This window comes from Marmota flaviventris, chromosome 7, assembly GCF_047511675.1.
Source record: "Marmota flaviventris isolate mMarFla1 chromosome 7, mMarFla1.hap1, whole genome shotgun sequence".
Taxonomy (NCBI): domain Eukaryota; kingdom Metazoa; phylum Chordata; class Mammalia; order Rodentia; family Sciuridae; genus Marmota; species Marmota flaviventris.
The window spans coordinates 71,303,449-71,318,713 of record NC_092504.1 but is presented as its reverse complement, the minus strand read 5'-3'; the positions used below and the strand labels follow the sequence as shown (position 1 = coordinate 71,318,713).

Genomic DNA, 15,265 nt, shown 5'->3' with positions numbered 1-15,265 from the left:
TAAGTTAAAACTCAGATCTGCCCCAGTGTTAGGGTAACCTGGTCCCCCAAGCCCAACTAACACTGAAAAGGCCTCTTTTGTTTGTGTTAAATGACATCTACAGGATCTGATCTTGAAAGAATTCTGGCAGCAGAAGTAGCATCATCCATAATGAGAGGAACCATCCCATGAGTCCCACTAGTTTTTCTTGATATAAATTATGGAGCAGCTTTGGCTGGCCACAGAATTTGCCCAAAAAAGGCAAGTTCAAGTCCTTTAAAATTTTGTGTGACTCATGTTAATTAAAGGAAGAAAAAAATAGTACTAAAAACCCAGAACATGTTCTGAATCAATTACCTTAATCCACACAAAAAATACTGTGACAGCAGCTATATTGTTGAATTGTATTTGCCAATATGCCAGATGCTCAAAGTTGGGGAAAGTATTCTGATCTTCCAGAAAGTGGAGTAGGCCCTCCACATTTGATGTTCGATATAAGCTAATTCCTATAGCCATCACCGAGAGCTGGAAAACAAAACGCTTATATTTCATTATACTGCTTTCAAAGAAGCTTACCTTATAATGAATAGTTTATTTTTCTTCACCATGTATAGATGCCACATCTGGCCAATATGCACACCCAATGGCATTCATAAAAGTCACACACTCAAATGGCAATGCTTGGCACTGCCATAAAAGACATTCACAATATATATTGCTTGCATTTCCTTACTTAGGAACAGAAATCCAATAAGTGCATGTGTCCATGGGCCTGTGCATACAATGAATACCCACAGATGCACCCGAGATGTCACTATAACAAACCCAAACTCGAGAAGGAAGGCCTTCTGATCATTTTGCCACCCATATATAAATAATTTTCTACCCCCTCCTTTCTTTTCCTGATTTTTCTGGTTTTAAGTTTAGTTTTTAAAATTTTCTTGTGTGCCTCTTCATTCTCGAGTTTCCAGCCATCCATTCTTTCTCTTCAGATGTGCACGTACACACAGTGTCTGGGCCAGGAAGAACATATGGAAGTGAACTTGGGGTAAGCTTCACTCCACAAAAACTCACACTCTTAAGTCAAGACAACATAAACACACAAAGCTAAATAATACAAAAGCTCCTAAAGAGTTGGCATCACACAACATGAGGTGAAGCTGAAACCAGACACACTGAAAAGGAGTGCACAAAAGAGGACAGAATGTGCTTGGTCTTAGAATATGGTGGGAATGAAGGTCAGAGAGGCTCAAGGAAACTTGCAGTGAAGTATATGAACAAAGGGTTCCTTCTTAATCATGGCTATGTCTGCATTTATAACATACAACTTTTCACATGTTTCTTGGGTCTGAGCTATACAAGATCGGAGGGAACAATGGCCCCTTCTGCCACCCACCACCACTGGACTAATGTGCATTATGTGAACAGCTCACTGTAGTATCTGTGCCTTTCTGTGGGATCTGAGTCTGCACCACGTGGGCTGTGACAGGTTCTTTGACCTTCTTTGTTCCTTCCCTCTACTTTTGAATGATGGCCAAAGACCACTTCATTAGACCTTCGTGAGAGAATAATCCAGACCAGGTGATTTTCATAGAAAAGACCCACCTGGCTGATAATCACAGCTAAAAAGCCAACCTCACTTTCTTTTCTTATCAGTGAAGGATTTCCAGATACAATCTTGAACTTTTGTGCTGATGGTAGGAACATTTTCTTAGAGCTCTCTGAAAATGTTCTCGTACACTGACTCATCTGAGAGGGATAAAGATGCTGGGGTTGGTTGAACAAATCCAACAATAACCCTCTACACAATTCTCACATGGTACAATTTGCTACCTAGTCCAGATGTTTTTACTCCACACAGGAGAAATGTTCATAAACACATGGAAGTAGTGGTTGTTTATACAACATCAATATCATGTTACATTAATTTTCCTTGGAACACTTCCTCCAAAATAGTGAATAAAAGAAGAGAGGTGAGAAAGAGGTTTGTGAGCATGTGGGTTGTTAGGTTACTCCTGATTATCTCTGGGATTCTCATCCACATCTACAAAAGACCTTTCTCTCCATATTAGAATGTCAGCATTATAAAGGCAGAGGATTTGGTTATTTTATTTGACTCTGTATCTCCAGTGCCTGGAAAAGTGCTATACATAGTAGATGCTTGGAAAATATCCATTGAATAACTAAACATCTTTGCTCTGAAACACAGCAATCAACATTATTTTAACTTAGTCCTGTAAATTGTCTTTTTTCAATATTTCTGCTAGCTTCAAAATACTGTAGCCTAGGACAATTGACTGACTGACATAAACCTGTAGACTTCAGAGTATTTGCTGCAGAAATAGAATGAGAAAAGAGTGAAAACAATTTCAAAGTAACAGCGAGATGTGATCCTTAAAATATAATTTTTTTTTCAGGTTTTAAGGTGAACTCAAACAAATTTAGGCTAGATGACAGAAATCCTTGGCTCAGGGTACATTTGGGGATGAGTAGAAAGCATGTCCTTACTTCTAGTTGGTGAAAAAATTTTCAGTAAGAAGGTGAATTGCAATTGTCCTTCCCTGTTCTATATGAAGTACAGTCTCAACTGTGTCATGGAACTACTCAGAGTTAAACCAAAACAAAGGAAAGCAGGAAAAAGTTTTGAAAAGATACTTGCAAAATGCTGTGACTGCTAAGATACAGAAATAATCTTTGACCCACATATCCCCATCTATTTTCCCAGGGGTGTTCATAGTAGGTACAAGGCAACTCACTGGAGTGTGGCATAAAAACTTGTAGGTATGTAAGAAGAAAGTGCTCAAATTCTCTTTGTATTAATTTTTATATTACTCTTCTAAATTCTCCTAGTATGCGCGCACTTGCACACACACACACACACACACACACACACACATAATATACTATAGTATCCAAAGTTTTCACTGATAGAAATACAAGTTAAAAAACAATGAATCCTACCAACTAGTCTTTTGTCAATACTGAAGTCATCTGGTTAAAAGAAATCTGTTATGTTAGTATAACATCACACTTACCTTTTTGCCATTATTCTCAATAACAAATATATTTATATAAGTCCAAAAAGAGAGTTTCCATCCTTAAGGGTTACAAACAATAACTGTGTTCCAAAATAACTCTTACTGTATAGGGTCTGTAATCTGCCCTCCCTTAGTAGAGAATATTTTGAAAAATTATTTCCAGAATTGTTGCTTCTCCTACTTCCTTAAGTACTGAAATTCTTTTATAACTCTACTCATTATTAATACATTGGAAACGTGGAGGACAACTCCTGTCACCTTGATTTGTGTGGGCTGTGTGATGTTACACAGCCATCATGAAAGAAGGAGGCGGTTTTGACTGCACTAGGTTCCAGACTGTAGCTATTCTGTATGAATTTTTTTCTAAGTATGACCTTTTTCTATAGCACAAATGTACATGGCTCCAGAAGCAGGTGCAGAGTGATTAAGAGGATTAGTGGAAAAGTTAACTAAGCTTTTGTAAATGAAAAGCACTTGGAAATGCACATAACACAGTAGCTTCTAACCAGCAGACTGTTGTTATTATTATGATTGGTACTAATATTGTTCATTACCATGAAACACATGCCTGGGCAGTTTTACTTATGCCTAAAGTGTCCTTTCACTGAGTGACATGTTTTCTTAACTAATACTAATGAGAAATGATTTAATACTGACTTGATGTAAATGCTTCACAAAAGCCAAATAAATTTTGGGGAGAGGAGCAAAGGAAAGAATAACTGTCACCAGGAAGGCTAAGACAAGAGATTGCCAACAGGATAATGAATCATTTCCTGAGATTTCTGAGGTTCATTTCTATGCTAGGCAGTGGGCATAGATCAATATATAAACAGAAAAATATGACATCACTATTCTATTCAAAATTTTAAGCACGTAATAATTAGGTGCATTGTTACATGGCTAAATGTGTAACAAAACTTAGGCAAAGGTTGACTATTATTGCTGAAGGAAGACACAAGTTTGACAATTCATTTTTACACTGAGGCCTCTGGAAGGAAGTGATTAATTAATTAACTCCAATGAAGGGAAAACAAATTGAACAACTGTTAGAAGTTAAAATACAGTCAAGGGCAGGCACAACATCTAAAAGTTGTTTTAGTCTTGACTATGTAACTGTGCTTCATGATTTCTTGTACCTTATACAGAGAACTTTGATGGGCATAACTTAAATTTTGTTCTCTGTGGACTATTCGCAGGAAATTCTTAACCTAAGAAGGTTTACTCTGTCGCTCAAAATATTTTCAGGATGTTCCTTCTTGCCATAACTTGACACATAGGCAGAAAAATGTAAATAAATTTTAATAGAAGTTGAACCCCAAATAAATAATTTTATCTCCTATATCTCATATGGCTGGCCACAGTCAAATAGTAATTGCTGAGTTATTCTCATGATTAGTGTGGTTATTTGAGAGCTCACTGTAAATGCCCCTCTACACCATAGTTAGTAAGGTCTCACATGAAAAATAATTTGTAATGCAGAAGTGGATGTAATAGAGAGAGGAAATTTTAGATTTTCTTCTGGAAATATCAAGATCCACAGTTCTGAGGAGATCAAAGACTGTAATTAATATGCTTTTGGGATAAGGTAGGGAAATTGGTATTGCTTTTCAACCTACCACAATGATCACAACATCCAGACAATTCCAGAAACTCCTGAAATATTGTAGTTTGTGAATGCGAATTTCCAATATCTCTTCCACGACATAATAAAGGATAAAGAAACAAAAGATAATCTCACAGGCTGCCAGGAAGAAATCAAAAGTGGTGACGTAGCGAATCAGCTTTACAGGTTGAAATTGCCAAGAGGGAACCACACCGCCTGTTGCTGGGAATTCAACCAATAACCTGCATTGCAATAAGAACAATTAAAACAACTACAGCACAGGGTTATAGCCAGAAGGGTGTTTCTCCCTTTTCTCTGAATTACAACGTAATAAATCTGCTACCATAGCTCACCCAAGCTAGTGGCAAATCATTTTTATTATGGCCAATACCAACACACTTGTAGAATCTTGTACTATAAAAGGAACCAGAATTCCCAAGACCTTTAAGGATTCCTTTCTCTTCAGGCTTCCCTTTATTTTTTTCTGGCATTTGTACTGTTTAAAATACTGTACAATTTTTTAAAATGGATAGTTAATCAACAAAGAAATCTTTCTAATGCTACTATTAGGTGCAAGTCATTTTACTAGGTAGCATGAAAAAAAACCCAAATAAAAAATATGCACTAAAACATATGATCGGGTTGAGAAGTAGGATATATATTTTGCAATCTATGAAGATAGGCCTGAGCATCACATTCATTCATTCATTTACTAGGTAATGCCTAATTAGCACCAGATACTTTCCTCCAGGATACTTTCTTTCCCCTCCCCAGTGCTTTGGGGTTCACAGGCTCTCAATCAGGGCCTATTGTCTGAAGCAGTAATATGTTTCCATTCATATTGATGGCACTGATCATCAGTGCTTTCCTATGATTGAACTAAAATTCCCATTTAACAGTTCTCACATTAAGTAAGTTAAATGATTCACTTAATGGTACCATTTTCCTATCAAATTAGAAACAGAATCTTTAACTCCATGATTTCAGACATTTAAAAGCCCTTGGGAAGCTACTAGGCATTGCTATCTCCTCTGGTACAGGTAGGACTAGAGAGTAGCAGTGAGGACCACAATTTCGAGAGAGCAATACGGAGAGCAGAGCCTGGTGACAGCCTCAGAGTCAATTGTAAGGGGAAGGAAGTGGCTCTGTGTCAAGTCATCTCTCTCTGACCCATTCTGGCCCTGTACTTGGCAACCACTTCCAGAAAATTAGAAAGCCACATAGGAAAACAGAGTAACTGGCCTTGATGGTCATCACCCTTAAAGTCTGGGAAGGACATACTCAGACTAAGTGAGAGAGAGAGCTAGAATTTTTATAGATAGACATTGACTTAAATGTTGGCTGCTTGCCTGTTTTTATCCTCTTCTAATTCTCTTGGAATCATTAAGGGAAAGTTCACCTCAGGTGCCTTTGGTGAGACTTAAGCATGAGCAGGAATCCATAAGACATAGCCCCTGACACTGTCCATGTACTAATGCTTGGGCATCATCTGAGAGTGGGAAGGTCAGGGAAGAGAGTCTATGTTTGACAGCCTTGGAACATGTAATGGAGCACGTAGCTCTGCTCATCCTCATAATGGCTGAGGATAGGTGTTAGAAAATCAGATGCTTTTTCTGAAAAGGGTCTGAACTGGGATGAACTTGGACTAGATTTAAGGTTCTTTCCAAATCATAATATTCTAGGATCATAAATCCCTTCCTGAAATCTCCATGTCCCACTAAGACTTCAGTTTTCACCCCTGCCTTGTTATTGGCCTGGATCCTCATTTATACGGCTATAGGCAAGAGGTGGTTGGCCTATCTCCAGAATAGGATATACAGGCACTCCCCGAATTGGGAGCTTTCATGTGTGCCCTCAGTACACACCTGACCACGCAGAACAGGTTAATGTTGGCATTGTACACTGAAAAGTCAATAAAAGTTGCCCTGGTTCCTCGGTCCAACCAGACATTTTTCCTGAGGCTAGTAATCTGGGCAGCTGTTTCCTCTCTGGTTCTTGACAAATCCAGGTAATAGCCAGCTCCACTGTAAGATGCGATTATTCCCCAGTGGCTACTCCCATTCAAGTCTTTTTCACTTGTGTAGATCCAACTAATTTAAAAACAAAAACAAACAGGTAAAATCAGTGAAATATCAATGGCAATTACAAGGTTCCTGGTAAGATAAGGATAGGAAATATGGTGGAATGAGATGGACATCATTACCCTAGGTACATGTATGATTGCACAAATGGTGCGTCTCTACACTGTGCACAACCACAGAATTAAAATATTGCACTCCAGTTGTGTACAATGATTTGGAAATGCATTCTGTTGTCATCTACAACTAAGTAGAACAAATAATTTTTTTTAAAAAAATAGAAATAAGTCTTATCATACTGAGTAATACACTTGATGTGGTACTTCATTAGTGTTTTCTTATTGAACTGTCATACAGTTTTTAGCCCCAGTATAGCACTGAGGGTCCTAAGGATTACTGAGATCAATTTAGTCCCAAAGTTTTTGATGGTAGAGTTGAGAATACACACAGGGCTGTCTGTCCACGGAGCCTCTGCCATCAGTCCCGGTTCCCATTGCTACTTTCCCTAATGATTGTCTATACTCAAGGACTACATGACTCCAAGTCCCCAGTGAAAATCACAGATAAAAGGGGACAAGTCCATCCTGTGTCTTGCTATGTGGTCTCCAGTTTTCCATATAAAATACACATGATGCCTGTATTCGAGATGCATATATTTTGTGAGAGATAAAATAATACATCTATAAAAAGAATCTCACACAGAGTAGGAGCTGGAAAAATTTCTTATTAATGATGTGAGATAAAGTAAAATATTTGAAAAGGCACCACTGATTAAATATATTATTTTGCAGGACCTAGAAAAAGGAGCATTAGAAAGTATAATCACTTTCATAACCTGGAAAAAAATCTTTTCAGATTATTTAGTACCTTTGGTCTAATCTCCTGATTTCTACTAAATTTGTGACTTTTGAGCCTTGGTACTAAATACAATGTACACTGAATTGTAGGTAAATTATGACAAGATGTCATTGAAAAAGGTATTTGTCCCATTGAACATAACAAATGTGGATTCTGGGTGACTCAGTTCTCAAGAAAATGATGCAGATGACCGAACAGTAGTCGTTCAGCATTGCTTAGAAGGTGGCTCTGCCATAGTGACTTACCCTGGGGCAGCCACCTCAGGAGGCCCACCCTGAGACAGCCTGAGAGCTTTGCCCATTTCTCTGGCATAACTACAATAATTCTAAACCTAGGAAGTTTAGAATGCAGAAATGTTTGAAGCATGGGTACTAAAGTATACTAAAACTCCTGCAAAGGTGCACATGTACAAATGTATACTTAGGATTATAAACATACATTTTAAACCAGGGGCTTTAAGTCAGACAAAAAGAAAGAAAGAAAGAAAATCCTGCCTCACCAGCTCACACTTTAAAAAACTACACTTTTCATGGAGATTCCCTGAAAAACTAAAAGTAGAAGTAGCATATAAGCCAGCAATCTCACTAGTGGGTATTCATCCAAATGAAATTAAATCAGTATTTCAAAGGGACCTCTGCATCCCCATGTTTATTGCAGTACCATTCACTTTAGCTAAGATACAGAATCAAAAGAAGTGTCTATCAACTGAAGAATGGATTAGAAAATCACACACACATAGAGGAATATTGTTCAGCAATAAGAAAGAAAGAGAGAGAGAGAGAGAGAAAGAAAGAACAAACAAACAATGCATGCAATCCTGCCATTTGTGTAAAAGTAAAAGGACCTAGAGGACGTGATGTGATGTAGGTGAAAGAAGACAGGAAAAAGGTAAATATTACATGTTCATGTCCATATGTGAAAGTTGTAAAATCAATCTCATAAAATTCAAGCACAGAATAGTAGTCACTAGAGTTTAGGAGATATCACGGAGTGGGGACAAAAGAAGCCAGATCCAGGGCGCAAAAACCCAGTCAGATAGGAAGAAATACTTCTGATATTCCACACCACACAGGGTAACTAGGGTCTGTAATGACTCATGCTATATCTCCAAATAACAAGAAGAAACCAAAGTTTCCCAACACAGAGGAATGATTGAGGAGATGGAAATATTAATCACTCTGATTTGATCATTACTTATTGTAAACCTGTGTCAAATTATTGTACTGCACCATGAATATGTACAACTTTCATGTGCCCCAAAATAACTACACTTTAAATAATTGCATTCTAAACAAAAAGCTATTTATAAGAAATACTAAAAAAAAAAAAAAAAAGGGAATTTCTACATCAGAAAAGTTCCTACTGAACAACCTAGGGGACAATATATACATGGCCAACAGACCTAGAAAGTCAAGGTCAAATGTTTTCTCTCATGCAACAGCTAGACCAAAATAAGGTGGAAAGTGAGGAGCTGAGGGAGAATCCCATGAAAACAGAGAAGAAATCAGTAAAGGAGAGAAAATGGACTAAGCGGGAAGAAGGAGGGCTAGGAAAAGGAAGAAACAGTGGAATGGAACTAACCAAACTATGCTATGTACATACATGAATATGCCAAGTGAATTCACCTTTATATATGTCCATTACACAGTGATTAAAAAAAAAAAAAAACTATAAATAAACAGAAGTAAGGCCAGTAGGGTCAAAGAAAGGGAAAAGGGAGGAGGCAGTAGGAAGGTAAAGGGGGAAGTACTGAGTACTGAATTAGAGTAAATTATATTCCATGCTTGTATAATTTTATCAAAATAAACCCCAATATTATGTATAACTATAATGCACTGATTTAAAAAAGGATCAAAACATCTTAAATAAAAGTTTAAAGACTCAGGTAATTTGTTTTTTGTGGGTCACACAATCAACAATTTAGCCTTTTGGAAATATGCATAGAGAAACTAGAAGGGAATTGAAAAGTAGAGAAAACTTAAGACACCAGATGTCAGTTTGGCCCAAGCTTTAAAACAAGCTTTGAGGACTCACTGAAGGCATCTTCTAATTGCTAAAACCATCAGAGAATAAATGATGGAATTTCAGTGGGAGGTCAGAGGATAAGTCAATGTCACTCAGTGGCCACAGTCCCAGATACTTACGCAGTTCCATTTCGTGGCCCAAATGGAGCCCTGTCTTCGCTACTGACAGAGTAAACATCATAGCACTCTTTAATTTCCTCTCTCAAGTCCTGGGGGATGGAACAGGATCCATTTCTGACTTTGACTTGTCGTATGCGTGGAACCCCTAACAGCAGGTTCTCGTAGAAAATGAAACTTCGGTTGTCAGCTTCTGTTTGGTTGCTGGGCTGCACCTTCCAGTACAGCCCATCCAGTAAGGGGCCTTCTGCAAACTAAAAGCAAAGACAACTTTTTTTTTTTTCTTCTTTTGCCTTTTTTCATCATTATTTATTTATTTATTTTTATAATTATTTGGTGCTAGATCACACCCAGAACTTCACAAATGCCAGCCAAGCACCCTTCCACTGAGCCACATCCCGGGTCCAATGGCATGTTTTTTTAAAAACCTCCAAGTCTTGCCTCTGCCTGGAATATTTGCATTACCAGGGCTTTGGCTACTCTGAACAAGGTAGAGCAGTAAGAGGGGGTTCTGTTGTCAGTACACTTGGCACAGGATGGGTGCTTAATAATTGGCCACTCTGATTTCTATTCTGGGACTAAAGGCAGTCAGGTGAGAGTATTGTGTGAGTCCACAGCCACAATCAATTCTACTCTTCCTTATGAAAACAGCATTCCACATAATCATGGCTCTGAGCTAAAAGGTAAGAGTGTCAATTGTCAGCCTATCATCTGGTGGATTTTTTTTTTTTTTTAATGTTTGGACTCCTGCTCTACGGGAGCCTTTCAACATATCTCCTCCTCTTTAGAGCTTGGAATTTATTATCACAGAATTGTATATGTGTGAGAAATCTCTTGTTAGTTTGTACAAGGAGCTACACCCCAAGGGAAGAAAGATCTAGCCACTTCTCCGTGTAATCTTTATCAGATGATCAGCAGAGATAGCTACCAGTTCCACTGAAGGGGCAAATGTTAATATTATACAAATGTGCTTTTGATGCCAAGTACTGTTATTTATTAATAGATTCCCATGACTCAGTTTTTTTTTTTTTTTTTTTTTTTTTTGTATGTTTAAATCCATAGTTTTTCCCCAGAGGTTAGTCAGAATTTTACAAAGTATCTCACCATGGAGAATCAATCATTTTCTTTCCATTTCCATCAGATTTTCTTAGACACTGAGCACCGTATTGCCCAGATTGGCTTAAAATTTGTTCTATATAACTTTTTGCTTATGCTCTGCTACTATGGTTGAATTTGTGACACTAGGAAAGGGACTGGGTTGAATTTTACATTGGCAAACCTTTGAAAGAATATGCTTCCCTTGTATTAAACATCATCCCAAGAGCTGGGGATACATGTCATCACCAACAAAGACAAAACACAAAAGCCAAGCAACACAGAGCAACCAAAATGCTCTCCTGATTCTCAATGTTTACTGAACCATGAATGGCTGAATGAATAATAAACCGGCACAGAAAAGTGGCTGTCGTACTAGGAACAAGTCTCTTATTCCCCAGCCAAGTGACCTTGCACATTTAAACACCTGAATCTCATTTGCAAACTGGGGATAGCAGCAGTATTGACCTTGTAAATTACTATGGGGATTAAATGAGGAAGGTATGAAATACCCAGTGTGGCATAAGGCATCTGCAAAGATCTCAATAAATCTTAACTTTATGCTTCTTTGAAGGTAGCAGCAGTAGATTTGAATAACTCACCATGACTTACAACATCTCACAAAGTAGTAAACACTCAGCAGGCCCTGAGGATACACATGCAGTGAAATTCTGAGGCCAAATAAACAAAGTTAAGGCAAAAATATGTACTTTCAAAGTTATTTGCAAATACCTTCCAGAAGTCCTCCATTGAAGAAAGAGTTTTAAAGTTTGTTTTCTCTGTTTTAGACAATGGGGTGTCTAGGAAGAGCTGCGACATTATCCGGGTGTAGTAGTACACATTGGAGCTCATCATGCCATAGGTCACTGGAACACAGAAAGAGCCAAATGAGCCCACAAGGCAACCTGCACACACATTTGCACAGCTTACAGATTCCACAGGTGGACTATGTCTGGTTGATGGACATTTTGAATGGACAAACATTCATGTTAGGTCTTTTTTTTATATTTGTCTTCCTTCTTACATCATTCTTCTAGGACATGTCTACATCTTTGGCTTATCAGACACATTTAACATTAATATTGACCACTGTGAAACAAAATTGGTTCACCATTGAGCATCAAGTTAAGATCAGATCATTTTACTGGATGCTTGGGGTTTCCAATGTGCCACTTTGTCATCTCCCTTAGCTTCCTGTGTCAGACCACAGGCTGGTGAGTCTGATGTGCACAAGTTCAAAAGGAGCAGTGCCAAGCTCCTCAAGCTACAGGGATAACATGGACAGGCCCTTCTCTGGCTCTCTCAGATGAACTTTCCATTTCTCTTTCTCTGCTCAGTTCCTGAGGGTGACCTCTGTGAACTGCTGGATCACCTGTGAGCCTTTGCATCGGGTAGGTCAGAGGAGACAGAGGTCTGGGTTTTTCTCCTCTACTCTTACGCTCCATTCTGACCACCTGATACAATTTAGCAAAGGATCCTGTATCTTGGCCACAGCTTCTGGTGGAATCTTCTCCCACAGATACACTGTGTTTTTGCCAGGCCATTCCCTCCCAGAGTCTCTTCCATCCTGGAGGTGGTAACTTTCCCCAAAGTGCCTCATCTCCAGTGCTAATTCCCTTACTGCTGCCACAACTCTTCAAAGAGCCTCTTCATTCAATTTGAATTATCACCTTGTTTCACCATCTCTCTCCCTGGAGGCCCACTGTTACAGACCTATCCTAACCCAAACTGGCCCTGCCATGAACACTCACTGATCACACTGAATGGTCTAGAAAAGGTGGGAAAATAATTTATAAACTTGTGAGATCAATGTAAATCAGGGTTTGACTCTTGGCCATGCTCCTTACTATCCACACTGAGCAGGTGGCTTAAACTTCATGAGCTTCAGTTTTCTCTTCTGTATTATGGGATAATTATATATTCCATGAGAGTTTCTGATAGTTACACAAAAATAAGATTTATCTAGCACTACATGCCTGACATTTAACAAATGTCCAATCATGGTGATTCTTCCTCCCTGTCTGGGTTGCTACAATCTATCTATTGCAAATTTCAGCAATTTAAGAAGTATTGTCTCACATTGGGTTCTAATTATTATAAGTGCAATATGGTACACTTCCCATAATTTTCTCACAAAAAGCCTCAAGGGGACAAAATATGTGTTATATTTTTTTGAACACAGCTCTGAACACCCAGCAGATGATTAACACTTACCTGACTTTATAATAATCTTCAGGCTTCACAAAATGTATATTAAACTTACATTATGTTGGGAATCAATGTTATTTAGTCAATCTCTCCTATAGCCCTCTTCACCTTTTCAGCATACAAAAATGCAGATTATTAAACAAGAGGAATTGATAATAGTGATTCAGTACAATCGAGCTCATCTCAAGCAATCAGCAAGAAATATACACATATGGACAATTAAATAATACATCAAAGAAGTATGAATAATTTCCTGACCCTTGGTCAGTCTCCCTCACCTGTTATCCTATGACCTGAAGTACTAAGGATAAGAACAGTCTTCTCCGAGTGTTATCTGAGTTGCTACCGTTCAAAATGTACTGGATCCTCGTTAAAAGTTTATAATTCTAACCTATTAACACTGACAGAACAGGTACTAAACATGAAGACAAACAGGTGACCTCTTCCTCCAGGAGAGGAGTTTATAGCATTTCAGGGGGTTTGCTGTCTGCCCAGATACCACCAAGAGGTAGACACAGGTACAATACACTCTGCAGAGGCCTTCTATGGATCCAGAGCCAATTAATGGGACAAAGATAACATGAAAGAGTAAGTAATGAAGGCTCCTAAAGCCAACTAAATGATTAACTTGATTGATTTTAGTTAACATGAAATTATAATTCCTTTGGATAAGTGAATAAAGAATATTGTGAAAGGATTTTTTTTTTTTTTTTTGCCTATGGGTTTGTCGTTGCTTTTAAAAATGAATTTTGATAGCTTAAACCTTCTGAATTCTAAATATGATCCAGTTTTATGTGTAAATTTAAGTATTTTGGCCAGTGATTTTATATATGCCTATCTTTCATTTTCCTCGTGTGTGTAAGACCCAATATTGAGTTTTGCCTTTGAAATTCTCAGGATTTATATTGGCATCCACACCTTCACTCAAAGGGAAGCAAGCTTCCCCTGCTTGTGTAGCACCAACTGCTGGACAGCCAAGAAAACAACACATTCTCACTTTGAAGGATGATTATTTTAACAGACCTTTCATCAGGTCAGCCCCTTTTTTGCACCAGGCCCTAGAATGAACTGCTACATATTCCTTTTTTTTTTTTTTTAAACTCCCTGTCCTGGGGATTGGAGCTAGGATTGCTCTACCACTGAACTATACCCACAGCTCTCTTTACTTTTTGATACAGGGTATTTCTAAGTTGCGGAGCCCAATCTCTAACTTGCAATGCTCCTGCCTCAGCCTCAGGAGTAGCTGGGGTTACAGGCATGCACCACCACACCCAGCTGTCATGTGATGTCTTTAAGTGGCAGTTTTACACACTCCAGGAGTGAGCCACAGCCTGAGTCCATGTTGGTGGCTGCTCAACAACCCCTGAATTTGGAGTCAGATGATTTGGGTCAGGGTTTTAGCTATGTTCCATTCTGAATATCTAGCTCTAGGGATCATGACTATGGGTCTTGGTGTCTTAGAATCTTGGACAACTAATAATTTTGAAATAGGTTAAACCTCTACTAGACAACAAGGTTTTAAATAATTGGTTAAAAAAGGAAAAAAAAGGCATATATAGAATTTTTATAAGAAACATTCAATATAGAGTTGAAAAGAAAAAAGGGACAAAATATTATTAAAGTTATTAAGTGGAATTAAGAATATGACAAAGAAGATTATAAGGAGAACACTGAGTCATATAAAGTTATTGTATATTGAAAATGATACCATACACAATAATTTAAGTATCATGAATTCATGTGTATTGAATAACAAATCATCAAGAAATACAAACTGATACTTGCAAGTAGTGTAAGAATTAGCAAAAATCATAGAAACTTAACCTTACATCTTTCAATCTTTGACAGAGAAAGTAGATGAAAATTATCTAGGCATATGGAGTGTCTGAACTGAACACATGACTCACTATACAAATATAAAACTTCATACAGTAACTGTAACTCAAAAATTTGAAATCTAAATTTGTTCCAAAATCTGTAAGTTTTTGAGGGCTTGATATGATGTTACAAGTGGAAAATTCCATGCTATGAACCTTTATTTCACGAACAGAATTATTACAAATATTGTATAAAATTACTTTCAGGGTATGTGTATAAAGTACATATAAACATGGGTCCCATCCTCAAGATGACTCATTACATACAGGCAAATATACCAACATCTACTCCCAAATCCCAAACACTTCTAGTCCTAAGTATTTTGGATAAGAGTTACCCAGGTATAATCAAAAGAGATCACTCCCATTGTTCCTCAAGTATTTGTGG

The 15,265-nt window shown here is 37.9% G+C and overlaps 1 protein-coding gene across 1 annotated transcript in view; it reads right to left on the bottom strand.

The window, feature by feature from the left end:
- The window catches only part of Pkd2 (polycystin 2, transient receptor potential cation channel), a 52,310-nt gene that overhangs the window by 20,142 nt on the left and 16,903 nt on the right, over window positions 1–15,265 (bottom strand). The window contains exons 3-7 of the mRNA XM_071614425.1: window positions 11,525–11,658; window positions 9,701–9,951; window positions 6,486–6,710; window positions 4,634–4,862; window positions 337–504 (exon numbers count right to left, since the gene is read on the bottom strand). Of these exons, the coding sequence (XP_071470526.1) occupies window positions 337–504; window positions 4,634–4,862; window positions 6,486–6,710; window positions 9,701–9,951; window positions 11,525–11,658 (1,007 nt within the window). The remainder of the gene's footprint in view (window positions 1–336; window positions 505–4,633; window positions 4,863–6,485; window positions 6,711–9,700; window positions 9,952–11,524; window positions 11,659–15,265) is intronic.